Source organism: Penicillium oxalicum, chromosome IV (assembly GCF_001723175.1).
Source record: "Penicillium oxalicum strain HP7-1 chromosome IV, whole genome shotgun sequence".
NCBI lineage: Eukaryota > Fungi > Ascomycota > Eurotiomycetes > Eurotiales > Aspergillaceae > Penicillium > Penicillium oxalicum.
The window spans coordinates 1,906,695-1,922,630 of NC_064653.1; the positions used below are offsets into that span (position 1 = coordinate 1,906,695).

The 15,936-nt window shown below is 52.2% G+C and overlaps 5 protein-coding genes across 5 annotated transcripts; 3 read left to right on the top strand and 2 right to left on the bottom strand.

The window, feature by feature from the left end:
* Positions 1–171: 171 nt before the first annotated feature.
* POX_d05437 (Alpha-1,3/1,6-mannosyltransferase alg-2) lies at positions 172–1,705 on the top strand (the record flags this gene model as incomplete). Its single annotated transcript, XM_050114283.1, has 2 exons — positions 172–994; positions 1,098–1,705. 2 exons carry the CDS (start codon positions 172–174, stop codon positions 1,703–1,705), a joined length of 1,431 nt encoding a protein of 476 aa, XP_049969234.1.
* Positions 1,706–1,895: 190 nt separating this feature from the next.
* Positions 1,896–3,964, top strand: POX_d05438 (uncharacterized protein; the record flags this gene model as incomplete). Its single annotated transcript, XM_050114284.1, has 2 exons — positions 1,896–3,773; positions 3,854–3,964. The coding sequence occupies 2 exons, from the start codon at positions 1,896–1,898 to the stop codon at positions 3,962–3,964; spliced, it is 1,989 nt and encodes a 662-aa protein (XP_049969235.1).
* Positions 3,965–4,255: 291 nt separating this feature from the next.
* On the bottom strand, positions 4,256–6,261 carry POX_d05439 (putative transporter mch1; the record flags this gene model as incomplete). Its single annotated transcript, XM_050114285.1, has 3 exons — positions 4,256–4,924; positions 4,987–5,896; positions 5,966–6,261. The coding sequence occupies 3 exons, from the start codon at positions 6,259–6,261 to the stop codon at positions 4,256–4,258; spliced, it is 1,875 nt and encodes a 624-aa protein (XP_049969236.1).
* Positions 6,262–8,564: 2,303 nt separating this feature from the next.
* On the bottom strand, positions 8,565–12,628 carry POX_d05440 (uncharacterized protein; the record flags this gene model as incomplete). The annotated part of the gene is made up of 2 exons (XM_050114286.1): positions 8,565–10,455; positions 10,566–12,628. The coding sequence occupies 2 exons, from the start codon at positions 12,626–12,628 to the stop codon at positions 8,565–8,567; spliced, it is 3,954 nt and encodes a 1,317-aa protein (XP_049969237.1).
* Positions 12,629–13,348: 720 nt separating this feature from the next.
* On the top strand, positions 13,349–15,684 carry POX_d05441 (uncharacterized protein; the record flags this gene model as incomplete). The annotated part of the gene is made up of 2 exons (XM_050114287.1): positions 13,349–13,556; positions 15,551–15,684. 2 exons carry the CDS (start codon positions 13,349–13,351, stop codon positions 15,682–15,684), a joined length of 342 nt encoding a protein of 113 aa, XP_049969238.1.
* Between the last annotated feature and the right edge of the window lie 252 nt (positions 15,685–15,936).

Consider the following 15,936-nt stretch of genomic DNA (forward strand, 5'->3'; position numbering starts at 1 on the left):
CGTAGAACACTCTCGTTGGACGTGAAACATTGCACTTGACTACTGCTGAGAAGCTTGTCATGTGATGACGTACTCCACGTGTCTTAATCGCAACTATCGCGGCACGCGCTCAGACTTCTTTGATTGACGACGGGGCATCGATGAGTGTCAATGGGGAAAATAGCAACCACCATGCCAAGCACTGACCCAGCGAACGTCATTATAATTCATCCTGATCTTGGGATTGGCGGAGCTGAGCGGCTAATTATTGATGTTGCGCTGGCTCTTCAGAACAATGGCCATCGAGTCACAATATACACCTCACACTGCGACAAGACGCACTGCTTTGACGAAGCCCGCGATGGTACACTAAATGTACAAGTTCGTGGGAACACCATTTTCCCATCGAATTTCCTCGGAAGGTTCCATATTCTTATGGCATCACTGCGCCAACTGCATCTGACTGTGTCACTTCTGACGGAGCTGAAATCGCGATCTGGTGCTGAAGCGGAGGAAAAAGATGATATTTTCATTGTGGACCAGCTACCGGCATGTGTTCCCGTGCTGAAATCATTTGCGCAACCTCGCAAATCTCGGCGCCAGCGGATTTTATTCTACTGCCATTTCCCGGATCAACTGCTTGCCCGGCGAAATGAAGGCGGGTCTCTTTTACGCTTTGCGAAGCTGTTGTATCGATACCCATTTGACTGGTTTGAGGGATGGGCAATGAGTGCGTCTGATCGAGTGGTTGCGAATTCCAACTTCTCTCGCGGGGTCGTCCACGATGTGTTTGGGGCCGACAAGCTCGGTGACATCCAGGTTGTTTACCCGTGCGTTGATACCAATCCAGACAAGAGTGCGCCCACCAAACAAGAAGATGATGTGCTTTGGGCGGGAAAGAAGTTGTTACTCAGCATCAATCGCTTCGAGCGAAAGAAGGACACGGGATTAGCTATTCAAGCCTACCATGGCTTGAGTCCTGAGAAAAGAAGAGGCACGCGATTGGTCGTTGCTGGTGAGAGAACCCCTTTTCCCTCATCTCTCTTTGCACCTCTTCATTGCAATTAAAAATATATGGGCGTCGTAATTACATACTGACCGGGTTTCTGCACGGGCAGGTGGCTACGACAATCGTGTTCAGGAAAATGTCCAGTATCACCAAGAACTCGATGATCTCGCCAAAGGCCTCGGGCTGAAAACCGCTACGGCCAAGACGGTCGTCTCAGCCCTGTCCATTCCTGATGAGATCGATGTTCTCTTTTTGCTTTCTGTCCCAACAGCTTTCAAAAACACATTACTGGCCCAGTCAAAGCTGCTTCTCTACACGCCAATGAATGAGCACTTTGGCATCGTACCCGTCGAGGCAATGCTTGCTGGTCTACCCGTTCTTGCGTCCAACACAGGTGGCCCGTTGGAGACAGTCGTCGAAGGTGAAACGGGCTGGCTTCGTGACGTCCAGGCGGTGGAAGATTGGACGGCGGTCATGGAAAAGGTTTTGTATCATTTGTCCGAGGAGGACCTTGAGCGAATGGCCATTGCGGGGAAGGCAAGAGTTCATGACCATTTTTCACTGACCGCAATGGGTGGTCGACTCGAAGAGGAAATATCCAAGATGTTGTCGGTAGACAGGCGTGCTTTCCATGGTTGGCAGCAAGCGTCAATTGCCCTTGCCGTTTTGGTTGCAATTTCCGCAGTCATGTTGGCGACGTTACTTTCGAGGCTCTAGGTGGCTCTGTTTCTTTTTCAAACAAAAAGACCCCCATTTTCATCGTTCTATTCCACCAGTGCATTAAAAAACCAGCATCTAACAGTCCATGGCTTGTACGACTCGGACACCATCTAGAAGTCACATGACTCCGCGACACCGCGTTTGGGCCAATGCGCGTGCCCCTCGTGTCGTCGCCCATCCATCCACCATGCGTGAGGTGATCGACCTCATCTCTTCAGATCCGCCTCTTCCTGAAGATCCAAAGTCATCGACACATGTATCGCCGAAGCCGCGACCGGCACCAGCTGGACTGGCAGCCAGTCTGGGGCTGATCTCGTCTGATTCGATCTTTGATGTCTCCGGTTTCTCCGACTTTGTGCCTGACCAGCCCGCAAAGAAACGCCGTTTGAGTGGCGAGCAGAATTCGACCGTACGTCAGACAAATGTGGCTAGAGCAGCACAGCTAGTCGATGCACATATTTTTTCCTTCTCCGACGACGACCAGATTCTGCCACCTTCAAAGCAAGAAGTTCAGACACTCCATCCTGAGCGTGAGGTTGACGACTTCGACCCGATCATCTTTACATCATCTGCGCCCGAGCCTTCCCGGAGACCCGTTACAAAAGTTACGGATTCAACCAGCAACAGACCCGATCCAATCACGCTTGATGATGACAGCGACGACGAGAGCTCACGGCCGCCAACAAAGAGTGGAGGTTCCCGTACTGTTCGGGATGAGATACGAGACTTCAGCGACCCGTTCGTCTTTGCTGGCGCTGATGACCCGTTCAGCGTCTCCTCAGATGAAGATTCTGCTCCAACGTCCCAGTTTTCCAGCAGAACCGCTGCACTGTTGTCCGCCATCGAGACCGAGCCAACCGCCAGTGGGAATGGATCCGGGAAAGGAATATCTGCACCGGCTGCTCGAAAGTCCTACATCGCTATCCGAGGGAATCGAGTCGCTGGCGGTTTATCTGACGACCTTGATGAACCGGAGCCGCCTCGGCCGTTGCTGAAGAAATCTGGCAAACTCAGCGCGGAAGAAAAAGAAGCCAGAGCAAAGGCGCGTGCTGAAGCGAAAGCCCAGAAAGACTTTGAGCGGAAACTTGAGAAAGAACGAAAGCAGAAGTTGAAAGAGGAAAAGGCGAGGGAAAAGCAGCTGGCAGCTGACCTTGCAGATGTGAATAAACTCAAAACGGACAAAAAGAATTCCACTGCAGAGATGATTCTTGATATGTCAATTTCTCTCAAGGATACGAGCGTTGGCAATCAATCTGTCGAATACATGAAACGGCTGAATGTCGAGCATCATTTCTTTACCGGTCCGATTCGCAACGTGGTCAAGTGGCGTCGCAAGATGAATGCCAAGTACAATGACGAAGTCGGCCATTGGGAGCCGGCACCATTCCATATTGCCGAAGAGAAGCAACTGCTTTGTTTAGTACCTGCACAGGAATTTGTGGATATGCTTGTCGACTCTGCCGCAGAGGCAGAAACAGAATCCCTGGAAGAGCATGTTTTAAAGTTGAAGAGTGCATATCCAGGATTTACGATTATCTATCTCATTGAGGGACTCACTTCTCTGATGAGGAAACACGGAAATGCTCGTAATAGGGCTTATGTAGCTGAAGTGCTACGCCAGACCGTGCCGGAGACAACTGTCCCCGAGGAGACCACAACCTCCCGGCGAGGGAGGAAACCCAAGCGCAAACCCGAAGATACGCCCCCCGTTGATCCGGATTTGGTTGAGGATGGTCTTCTCGAGTTGCAAGTCGCGCACTCTTGTCTCATTCACCATACTGCGGCCCCGCCAGAGTCTGCTGAGTGGATCAAATTGTTCACAGAGCACATATCTACCAATCTATATCGATGGGAACGATCAAATGCCCATGATGCATCATTTTGCATGGAAACCGGACAGGTCAAGACCGGCGACGGCAAACAGGACACTTTTGTGAAGATGCTCCAAGAAGTCAATCGAGTGACTGCCTCCATGGCGTATGGGATTGCAGCACAATATTCTTGTGTAACTGATTTGGTCCAGGCAATGCAGATGCGTGGACCGGGAATGCTGGAAGACGTCAAGGTATGTGCTAATGTATCCCGAGGGCGCCTGCAATTCCCTCTTGAGCGACAGATGCTGATCGAGCTTGGGATCTGTTATAGAAATCTGCAAATAGAAATGGCGCTTTGTCCGATGCTCGTATTGGGCCAGCTGCGAGCAGACGGTTGTATAAAGTGTTTACTGGACTTGACCCTTCGTCCACCGATATTTAGAGTGCTTTGAGTGCGAGACTGGCTCTGGACTTTCAAGAGAACACCTACCTGTTTCCTCCTACTCAATCCAATGTATACTCCGGACAAGGTCGCCTAGTTGGGACGACATTCCTCGGCGTTGAGTGGTAGCGTGTTATATGACCGAGAAAAATAGATGAAGATCCATGTGAAGATTCTCACTCTCCATTCTATAGTAGAGAACATTCCACCCTTATATGCAAGATGTCAAACCCCCAACGCCGATAAATGAATATGGGAAAAGGACAAAGAAACGAATCTCATCGTCCTATATCAGACAACAACGCCCTTGCGTTTCCATCCTCTCCAGGCCACTACCCAGGCCAGAATGGCTACGAAGACACTGATTGTGCAGCCAACAGACCACGGTCCATAGCACCCCCAGCCACGGCACTCTCCCTCGGGAGAGCCCAGTCCAGCACCTCCATTGACCGCACGCTGGTATGCAGCGGAGTAAATGATACCCCACAGTGCTGCCCCGGGAGCCGGCATCATGGCCACGATGCCCCAATTCGTGGCGAAATTCTCTACCCCCCATACCACCGAGATGATAATGGGGGTGAGAGAAAAGGCGCTACCATAGCCGAACCCAACGAGAGCGGTGGTGAGATGAAAGATGGGGGGCTGGTGCAAAGGAATTGGAGTGGAGAGAATCAGGTAGCCGATTGCCAGGAGAAAAGCAGAGGGAAGAAGAAACAGCATTCTGGAGATGGTTGGACGCTTGTCGTTGGATGGGACTGGCCGAAGGCGAGCGTTTTCGGGTAAAGGGGGGAAGAGATGGACTGCAGACGGCGCAAAAAAGTCCGAAAGAGAGCCGGTGAGGAGGCGGGCAATAGTTGAAGTCAAAGCCACAGTGGTGACATGAGTCGATGGGAGACCAGCGGGAGGCGAGGCGTCTGCCTCGTAAGAAGGTGGTGTCAAAGTCGGTATGATTGTACCAAGCTACATTTGAACACAAAAAGTCAATCTTTGTATGTTTTCGAAACGTATAGGTGGAAACTCACGTTGTTGATGTATGATTCCCCAGGCCCCGTCACCAGGAAAAATCCCGCTGCGAGCCACCACATTGTGGGATCCTGAAGAAAGACTCGCGTTTCATAGTTGAGCAGCCAGTTTTTCTTGCGGCGCTCCTCCTCTTCTCGCTCCTTTCCAAGACGGTGCTGCTCGCGCTCTTCCTCGGAAAGAGTCATTGAGTGATCATCCGCATTGTCCCCAAACGTGCCGTACTCGAGAACGGCTTGGATCTCATTTCGCGGTCGGAAGAATTCGCTTTCCTCGAGCAAGCCACTTCGTTCCAGTTCTTCAACCGTTTCGTCGATGTACTTCTCCTCATCACCATCGACGATGCGCAGAGCAAACATTCCGACGACTCCAATGACCAGCAATAGGATCGACAGGAACGCAAAGTACCGGAAGACATCCACATCACCGCGGGTGCCATCGGAACTTCGCTCGCAGAGTACATACGTTGCAAGCTGACTCTGCCACATCCCACTGAGGCCAAAAGCGGCAATCGGGACAGCCAGCGTGACACCCTTGTGTTTGCCTCGGCCATAATTTTTGGCACATGTCGAGACGGCAGCCAAATACATGCAGCTAGTGGCCATCCCAATAGCGATGAAGGCCACAATCATCATCCAGAAGGGCCATCCCGAACCACCAGCGTCTACGGGAGGCCCGCTTCGATACACCAAAGCCGCAACAAGGTATCCCACTCCAAACAGAATGCCCGAGGCAAGTGCCAAGGGCGACGGGCTGTACCGATCACACAGGTATCCAAACAGGGGCGCAAGTAGGTACAAGGCAACCTCGGCCGCGATCGACACGGCGTTCACCTGAAGCTGAGTATATCGAAGCCGGGTGAGGAACAGATGACCATATAGCGAAAAGGCGGTAATACTACCGGCTCCAAGACTAGGCCACAAACACCGTTAGCCAAGACCGAATGATCTCTCATACTGCACCTTGTCGGAAGAGACATACCAAGTCACAACACTCCAGACAAAGCTTATGACCCGAATCACCTCCCTTTGCATTTTCTCCCGATCGCGCTCGACAATGCCTTCCACCACATCGCTGAGAAGACCATCCTCACTCCCCGCTATGCGCCGACTCTCCCCCGAGCGACGTGAATAACTCGATACAGGTCGCGATCGGCCTGGTTTAGGCATCCACTCCTCACTAGGGTCGTCCGGATCTGTGCTCAGCAGAGGAGCTCGGTTTGCGTCAAAGTCTCGCTTGTCAATAGACTGTTCTGGTTGGCCGTAGGTGCCGGGCATGTTGACTGTACAAGTATTCTTACAGTCGATGTGTGTCGGGCGTGCCGAGAGGAGGACTCGGCGGGAAGATGGGTACAAAATGAAGATGGAAATTCTCGTGGTGATTGTAAGCTTACTGCGAGCCCCAGCCTGCGGGGTAAGATCAGCCTAATAGGAGCTCCGTGACTTTGCTCCGTGACTGCAGGTGGAGCGTGAGGGATAGCTCACACTGGGTCAGCTGGTTTGGATTAACTTGTTGGTACTCTGGTTTGCGCGGCGCTACGTCATTGATGGTGTTGCGGCTGCGCATCCGGCCTATACTGGTACAATCAAGGCTGCAAGGCTGTATCTCGGAACATTTGAAACTTTTCCAGATTCCGTCCGAATACGTCGAGTAGAATCTCTTGCAGGGAGCAGCTCCAGTTGGGCTGACTCGATCGTGTGGAGGCGGAGAGATGCGGGCACGCCCGACGTTGGGGGGCAAAGCGGTTATCAGCCGCGCACGTGATACTGCCAGCACGGTCCACGTTGAACGGTCGGCTCGGATAATTACGATGCTGTGTTATTGTTCTGGGATCACGATGATATCCATGACTCATTCAGGACCAGGAAGTCATTGTGATTACGATGATTGTTGATATACCGGATCTGTGTGAATGGTCGAGGTCATACTGCCGGACAACAACAGCCACTTTCGAGTCACCTTCATGCTGACCGACATTCTCTCGAAGACCCAGGAGTCTTCCAAGTACGTATGTTGGTCGATCTTCAAGGGCGGGCATTCCCCAGGTGCATGTTTTGAACCGTATCTTGCAAACGCCGTTCAATGACAAATACGCGGCCCTGTTCTGGCAAAGGGTTTGGTTTATGAACCAGAGAACTGGTCTAAAGCGTGAGGTAGGTATGCAGTAGCTAGTGAAGCTGCTACTGTTGCACCTTGACCTCTTGACGTAGGTGCGTGTTTGTAGGGTACCTTCAAGCCAGCCTACCAGATTTGAACTTTGAAAGTCCTTGGCCTAGCACTCCCCAGATCAGACAAGTGTCGTAGAGTTGGAACCATTGGAATATACATATTCTCGTTGGCCCAACCGTCCAACATGGAATGATGATATCAGGACAGAGAGCCTCTATTTAACTGGAGGTTGACCGCAGTCTGTCAATCGTTTCATATACTACCCAGGTCGTGCTTTGAGCTACTAGGTACCTATCCCGTTTTTTTTTTTCTTGTTGCCTATCAATTTTTTTTCATTGCCGGGGAATAAATACACCTTTTCTGCATGTTTTGAAACATCCAACAAGCGCGAGCTAGCATCCTGTGACTGAGTTGGCACACCACGCCTCTACGTCGAAAGATGCCTGCGAAAATCACATCAATCTCAAGGTTGCGGAGATGGTTAATGGTGGATTGGAAAAGGGACGGAGAAAATCGACAAGGTAGAGGCTTCAGGGGACTTAGTCTGACTCGAGTAATAACATCGACCATTGCTCGGCATCAGATGTGGAAAGGACCCAAAGAGAAAACTAATCTAACAACTACTGTACTTCCTAGCACGAACTCACACATGCCAAGTCGCTCTCGCTACCCAGCCACTTCCACCAACACGGTCCATCATGGGAGAAGGTGCAAAGCCTAGCGCCAAACAAACAGATAATCCCACCAATGTATAGTCTAATTCAAACAAACTCCCATGTACAGAGCCGCAGGAATGTTTTGCCGCCCTCTTTCGCCGCGTGAATATCAGTCGATGGCCTAAAGACCGGGAATCTCCAATAAGACAACTTCGAGAAGTGAAAACGCTTGGTGAGAGTGAGGCAACGCGAAGGTGGCAGTGAACGAGACCGAGAGAAAATAAGATAAGAATAGGTGAACAAAAAGACGCACAGCGAAAAGCGACTGCATTCTCGAGATCAAGTCACGCGGTGGAAAGGGTCGTCGAAGCATCAATAGCAAGTTCGTTTCTCATAGCACCCTCATATTGTGGAGTCTGCCTTAGGAACACGAACACAGAATCAAACGAGTAGAGTAGACAGGAAAGAATCAAATCGCGCAAACCGGGAATCGAACTTGGGAAAAGTGAAAATCAGAAATCAGAATGAAAATAAGCACCAACCAAACTCCATCCGGACCCTTATTGAGTGTCGACCAAAAGAAAAGGTAGAAAAAGAAAGAAAAGACGTAGGAGTAGAAGAGGATCAAAAGGGGGGGGAGGCGGGGAGGAGAAGACGGGGGGATGAATGGAAAAAAAGAGGAAATATGTGAATCAAAGAGAAAAGAGACAAAGGTAGACCGTGAGTGCTGGGGACGCGCGCCGGGTAAGATGAAATCAGAAGCTGACTTCACCGACGTCAGTCTCAACCACGGTCTCATCCCAGAATTGATCAGAAGAGGCATCGCGGGCAACAGGCCGCGAACCGAGAGCGACGGCTTCGCCTTCACCTCGCTCCACGAATTCATCTTGGGTCACCTCTCTCATGATTCTTTGGAAATACATTTTGAGAGTCCGCAGACCCCGCAAATACCCTCGATCAATGTCATTGGGGTGATGAGGTGGGCACGGCGTATCTGGTGGCAATTCATCCTCGCCGGTCACGCAGTTGGCAAAATCCACAATCTTGAGCTGTACATCAACGTTGTTATGGCCATCGTCAGAGGCCCGACGGTGAAGAGGCGGAGCCTCGCCTGGGAGCCCGGGCGTGGGTGGTGGAGGGGAGCTTTGCTCGCCATCGTATAGAATCAGAAGGCTACTCGCGTAGAGACGATATCGATCCAGTTTTCGAATCATGTGTTCCAACAAAGAGAGCTTTTCCAAGATGATGGGGATTTTCTTTGCTACACTGGCGTAGCTCACCCCATCGAAGAGAAATCTGGTCAATGCATCCTGAAATTCTCGGCCAGACTTCAAGTCGCGGCCGAAGTATTTGTCCTCGAAGATGTACTCTTGTTTCTTGACATTCCAGGCTTGCATTCCGCACAGACGGACACCGAGCTGCTGTGAGGTTGTAGACTGACACTTTCGCCGCTGCGACTTCTTCTTCTTTTCAGTGGCCTCAATCCCGTATTGCCGAGTGCCCATTTTCAGATCCAAGACGCAGGGTCGATTCATACCGGCGGTCAGGTCCTCCAAGAGTAGGAAGAATTGAACACGTTCATCCTTGCTGAGCTGCGCTTCTTTGGGATTGCTCGGTAAAAGAGTGCTTACATCTTCAGTTTCTTCCTTTGTCGACGTTTGCTTGGGCGTCTCCAAAGCTGCGTCGTTCTGATCATTTCCTGGTCCATGGTTGGACAGAGAAGTGCTCACCGAGGAAGGAGACGAGGATGGCTTGAATAAGACGGAGTCAGTCACGGCGGCGGGCCCGTCGCTATCCATGGAGAAAATTTCATCTTCTTTATCACCCCCGTATCCTTCGTCATCAAAGAACACCAGCTCGGGATTCTGCGAATTAATGCTGCCTCGGCGTTGAAGACCACCTCCAGAGTGCCGGCGGCGCTTTTGCTGACCACGGCTCAGTGAGCTCGACCGGGTTGGCTCGTCCTGCGTTTTCACCTTTTCGAGACGATTGCGATTCTCATCCAAGGCTGTCGAAGCTGAAGAAGACAAGGTTTGTCCTTCGGCAGCTTGGGGTACAGTTTTCTTCACAGCCACGGGCGAGTCTTGCTTCAGGGCCAATGGAGACGTACGGCTGCTCGCGGTGTGGTCCTCGGACAGATTGCCACGCCGACGCACAATGTCGGAGGAGGTTCGCGGCAATTGCAAGTGCCCGCGAGGATGACGGCGGTGATGATGAATTGCTGGTGGGCTGAAAACTTCCCGCAAAACTTGCTCTTGGAGTTTTCGATTGACCGTCGTGGCGCCCCAAATTTTGTTTCGTTTTCTCAGGGACGGATCAGACTCGGTGGAGAGCTTTCCCAGTCCGTCCGCGGAGCGAGGGCGCCCCAGCATGGTGTCATCCAACAGTCGTGGGCGATGGCCGCGAGAGAAAAGGTCGGCCGGAATGATATGCCTGTTATTCTCTAGAATCACTTTGGGAATCACGCCGGTCACCTGACTCTGGCTCACAATTCGCTGAGGCTCCGGGGTCTGAATTGATGGGGTGTGGGAGACTGAAGCCCCATTCGGTTGATGACCTTCAGCTGCTTCTTGGGCCGTTTGGTCGGCCGCATTTTTTGAGCGCTTGGAAGTCTTTGAGAAAGTGACGTTCAGGACGCCAATGTATCTGCAGAACGACAGTCAGAATCGACCGGAGGTGAAATTCTTCTAAACGCAGAACATGGTTTCGCACGCACGCGATGAATCTGCGGGGGATGTACAAAGCAAGATACATACCTAGGAAGGAACACAAGCATGTCAGGATGCCTCCTCTCAATTCTTTCGTAGAATTCATTCTCTCTATTGTTGAGCTGTTTGCACACTGCGCGCCTCGAGAAGCGAAACACCGTGGTATGGCCGCCAACTTGGTGTCGATAGGGCTTCAATTCGACCGCTCCAAGCGGGGCAGCGGCCTTGCGCTTTGGCTTGGGCTTGGGTGGGAATCGAGAGCGTTGAGTGGGGGTGGCCGTCGGGGTTATCTCTGGGTCGTCGGTCAGACTTGACTCGTCGTGCACGGAGAGCCCACTTTCGTCCGCTGACGCTATCTCCGATTCACAGGTGGAATCATAACTGCGCTCCGAAATTGCCGTCAACGGCTTTTCCGGCACACTCTCGGGTGGGTGCCGAATGTTTCCGAGTTCTCCGTAGAGCGTCTTGTTCTCGGTCCTGGAGCGGAAGGAGATGTCCACGTGACCACCCTCCTGCTCTGAAGAAGCGTCTGGCTCTTGGGGGACCAACATCAACTCATGGCCTTGCTCCGCCGCGGAAATCTGGAGAGGCTGGGTCGCTTCCGAATCGGTGAGGATGGGGTTTTCGCCGTCTCCCTCTTGAGACACCGCTACCCGCTCGTGGGGAAAGTAGACGGCAGACGAAATCTGCTCCTTTTCTTCATCTTCGTCCTCCTCAAAGCGCTCTGATGGCAGACGCTCTGCCTCTTCGACCGAGCTGAGGGACTCGGAATACCGATCCACGTGAGGCTCTTGCTGAAAGTAATCGCGGCCTCGTTCAGCATACTGTGTGGGAATGCTCTTAGAGAAAGAAGATCCGCGTCCTCCACCGGGAGTGAGGTGGAAATTTCGAATTTCCTCCAAGAGGCTGCGCGGCAAGGCCAATGGCTGGCGCTTTTGCGGCTCCTCGTCGTGCCGTTCGGCCCGCTGGTGGGTGCTGTCCATCTGCGGTTCGATATCAAACCTGTGACCATCTGAGAGCGACGGGAGGGAGATGCTTTTTCGAAGCAGGCTGTCTTCCCCATCCGCCTCCGTTGCCGCCACACGCAGATTCGAGTGCTCTGGTTCCATTGCGTGAGCAGGCTGACCCGGCAGCTCATCGTGTGGATGAGCTCGATCTTCTCTTCGCTTGCGGTCTGGCGAGGTGGTGTTTTCCTTGAACAAGCCGAGAAAATGACTAGACTTGCGGCTTCGCACGTGAGAAGCCGGCTCCACGTTGCTGAGGTCTGCCTCGATTGAATTGTCCACCCGACCTCGACGACCTCTGCTCGAGCTCTGTTCTAGCGGTATGCCCCGGGCAGCTTCTGTTCGTGAGGAAGTGTCAGGGTTTGGCTCTGGTCTCGCCCCGGACCAGGCCTGCCCGGCTCCAGAGGGCGTCAAGGATGATAGTGGCTGAGAGCCATGATCCAACGCAGAGGGGAGAAGATTGCGCTCCGACGGGCCGGTTCGAGAAGCCTGAGGATCCTTGGTCGATGCGTCCGCGGAGCTTTTCAACCGGGAGCGAAGAGCGGTCTGCGTCTCGCTTGCCGGCCCCTTCGCTCCGTACAGGATGGATGAACGCAGTCGAGACAGACCACCAGCATTCGTTGTGGAGTACAGAGAAGCGGAGCGCAATGGGAAGTGTCGGCGAACGTCCACTTCCATGTGGGAAGGGGTGACACGAACACAGTGGGGAGAGACCTGGGTAGAAGGGCCAAGCGACTCGGGTGTATCATCTAGACCAGGGATTGCGTTGACCTGGCCATTGTCCGCCGGGACCTCGGGGGATGTGTGGGGTAGTGGCGGCGCTATCCGAGGGGAGGTAGTGCGTCGCGAAGATGCTGTCTCGTTCGGATAGTTGAGGGGAGTAATTTGCAGATTTGTCTGGGCGGGGGAATTTCTCCAACGGGATTGATGATGTCCTTTTGAGGGCCGTCGCAGGAGTGGGCTGAGCCCATTGCTGGGTGATTGTGGGGGATTCTGCGCGCGACGGAGATTGCGTTTGTTGAGCCCCCTGGCATGAGTGTTGGCCCTGCGCGGCAGAGTGGTGACGTGAGTTTGGCCATTCTCGCTCGGTCCACGTTGAGCAATCATGATGAGCAGGCGTGGCAGGTGTCACCAGGGGGTCAGGCAGAGTGTTTTCGGCAGCGGGCGGCGGGCTTGACATGGATGGGACATTGGTCAGGCCGCGATGGTCGGAAGAAAGGGAAGCGGAGCCGGCGATGGTTGGCTGATGAGAGTGGGCAGAGTCGAGGTCCAGGACGATTCAGGAAGTTGTCAGATAGTCAGAAAGAAAACCATCAAAAATCCCGCAGAAAAGCAAAAAGGAAGCAGATGCGCGAGTTGGCGGTTCGTCAAGAGGGTGGGTGGGGAAGGGTTGGTCGTTAAGGAGCAGAGGCTTTTCTCGAGCGATTCAGAAGGAAAGTTGGCGTCACGAAGACAATCGAAGCAAATGAGTGGAGCGGAGAACTGGGGGTGGCAAGAGAGTGCAAACCCGTCTGAGCAGTCGAGAGTCTGGGAGGCGTCCCGAAAAACAGGGCGGTCTGATCCTTCTTTTGCCTTATTTCCCTTTTTCCTTTCTTTTTTTTGTAATATTTTATTTTATTTGCCCAATCTGGTATGTCTGAATTTTGTCTTCTTCTTCCCCCCCCCCCCCCCCCCCCCCCTTTTTCTTTTATCATCCGTTCATGATTGATTGGTGTGGCAGTCCGTTCTGCTCTGCCTGCTCTTCTTCACTGCGGCCTCCCTTTTTTATTCCTTGTTTCTAGCGTCTCTTCTCTGACGGGAGTGGGTCCTTCTTCCAGGTGGAAAGATATGGGTCACGTTGACCCAGAGCGGCATCTTACAGGCCAGGCAGCTGACTGTACATCGAATAATGATAGTCAGGATCAGAGTCGAGACTCGAGACAATGGGGACGCAAAGTTTCACCGAGTCACTGGGAGCAGGTGGATCAGTACGCCATTTGGTGGGGGATAAGACGAAAGATACCAAGTTATCAACGACCAGCCGCCGGTGCTCTACGTAAGTTCAAGATGTAGTCTCGTAGTGTACATGTTGATAGTCAGTGACGTGTATGGATGATCTGTTACACACGATGTACTACATGGAGTATTCATGATGTACATGCTCTTCACGTGCAACCAACGAGGAAGAGACGATAAGCTTGTCGGAATCTTGATAGTACTCGAGACTACCTATCCAACGATCACTATCAGACACACGGTGCAGATGTCTGACCGTTCAGATAACCTTGCACCAGAGCTCATAATACTGGATGCATGATATGTGAGTCGCGACCACCTTCTCCCCTAATGACTGGACTTCCTGGCCTTCCCAGACTATTCCGCTGGTCCTCATCGGGATCGATTCGGTAACACAATGACGCCACCGATCAGTCGTTACCGCTCGTATGACATGAAGGATTCAGTCTCGTTAAAGCGCAAGATAAGGGACATCCCTAAATTCCTTGCACAAAGACATGCTGCTTACAAGGATTTATCAGACCAGAGGCTCAATAGAGGGAGGGAGACATTCAGAGGGTAAATTCATTCCAGTGTATGATCGGGCGATCGTGGCAGCATAGGGACTGTGTGGACATATCACCATTTGGCCTTGTGGAAGACCAGTTGACCACCAAAGGACGGGCGGTCGATCATGATTGCAAATCATTGGACGAAAAGGTTATCGTTGCTGCCTCCGGCGATGTTCTGGGCTGCTTTCACCGCATCTTATCGTTCACGCCTTCCGCAGGAGCACAGATAAGCGCAGCACACACGCAGCCTCTCCGACCCTCACTATAAGTGAGTCTAGCAGAAAAAGGCATGAAGATCTTCCATTCCCTTCTCCGCCATCTACTACCCTAGACTATCAAGTGCAATTGCTGCAACATTCTGCAAGGGTCAAGGACGAGTTAGACAGACCTGAGACCTGGTCAGCACATCCATCACTTTGAGGACAAACAGACTGGAGCACAACAGCGCGCGCACATGGTCTCTGTGAGTCTTTGGGATTCTCCACAAAATGAACCCTTCATTGCAGATTCTCATCCTTGCTTTCTCAAAGTTGCCAGAAACTGTAAAGCTTTTGATACTCTAGGTGTATCTCGACCCTGATACAACATATTTTGTCTGTGACCCACGATTACCATGGTCAGGAGGTGATGTTCCAGGCGTAGTGTGGAGACCAAGGGATAAGAAAGTTCTCGGGCCGATCATCATTCTCTTGGCGGCTCGAATCATTTCGACAGCAGCTTTGACCAATCACAAGACCTCCTGGCGAGCGTGCACTCTTTGCGTGACAAGGTTGGTACCTCACAGAGTTGAGTATGAGCTTTCCTATGGAATCCAGACCCGAGGACAGCAATTCAAGGGTTCTATTACGACAGTCACATGCCTCCCTAATATTCGCATCCCTATTCTGGGGTGACTTGGCGCATCTGTACTGCTCAATCTGAGCTTGGAGAGACGCGCGTAAGCGGAATTTGATCCGGTGATCTACTGAACAACGTGCCGATCCAAAACGCTCGGACGTGTTCATCACTCAGCAGCGCAGGGTTCATGTCGCCTAGGTCGAAACGGTCTTTTGAGGCCTCAATTGCGATAGATAAATGGTTCGGCAGTGAGTGGCAGGGCTACATTCTCCAAACAACCTTTAGCTGAGCACGAGCTGGAGCTTTAACCGAATCGCCTCAAATCTATACAGGAGACATGAGTCGAAAAAGGTATGATCTCGCTGAAACGAATAATCTGGCTGATCGTACGCCAAGATTTACGCCATAGAGTGCTTTTGTTGTCCCCCTCACTCCTGTACCAATGGGACCATGAATGTCCAGTAACTGCGGCCTGCGGCCTCACAGGCCTACGCCCAGAGAAGCGGATGATCTTGAATGCTCTTGACGGGTCGTTGATTGAAGCTCCTCAGGACACTCTCGGGCGGTGAGGCCGATATGGTGGCGTCCAGCTCGAGTTCTCTGGGACGATTTCACCACCATTTGTCCCACTGACCCACCACGATAGTTAAACTGAAGGGCGGCCGGTTCCTTCAAGACAGACGCCGTGTGTCCAGAGATGATACCCACTGCAAGAATATTACAGACTGCATCCAATTCTATCATGAGCGCAGTTCCTTGATGTGGACTGGCCAAGACTGACGGGCACCGAGAGAAATCATTTGGACAAACATGAGCAGGATTGGAGATTTGAAACACAGTTTTGTCCCACCCCCGCATCAGCTGACCCAGCTCTCACAAATGTAGAGACTTGGCTCGAAATACCAGCCTCATTTATATCCTCTCGCGCGTGTGTCCACCGTCCTTGAGGGAATCTTTTGACCCTATGAAATTGGGGTGGACTCACGTGAGCATGGGTTCTGCCTGCCCAAGCAGTGAGAACCCAAACCACCG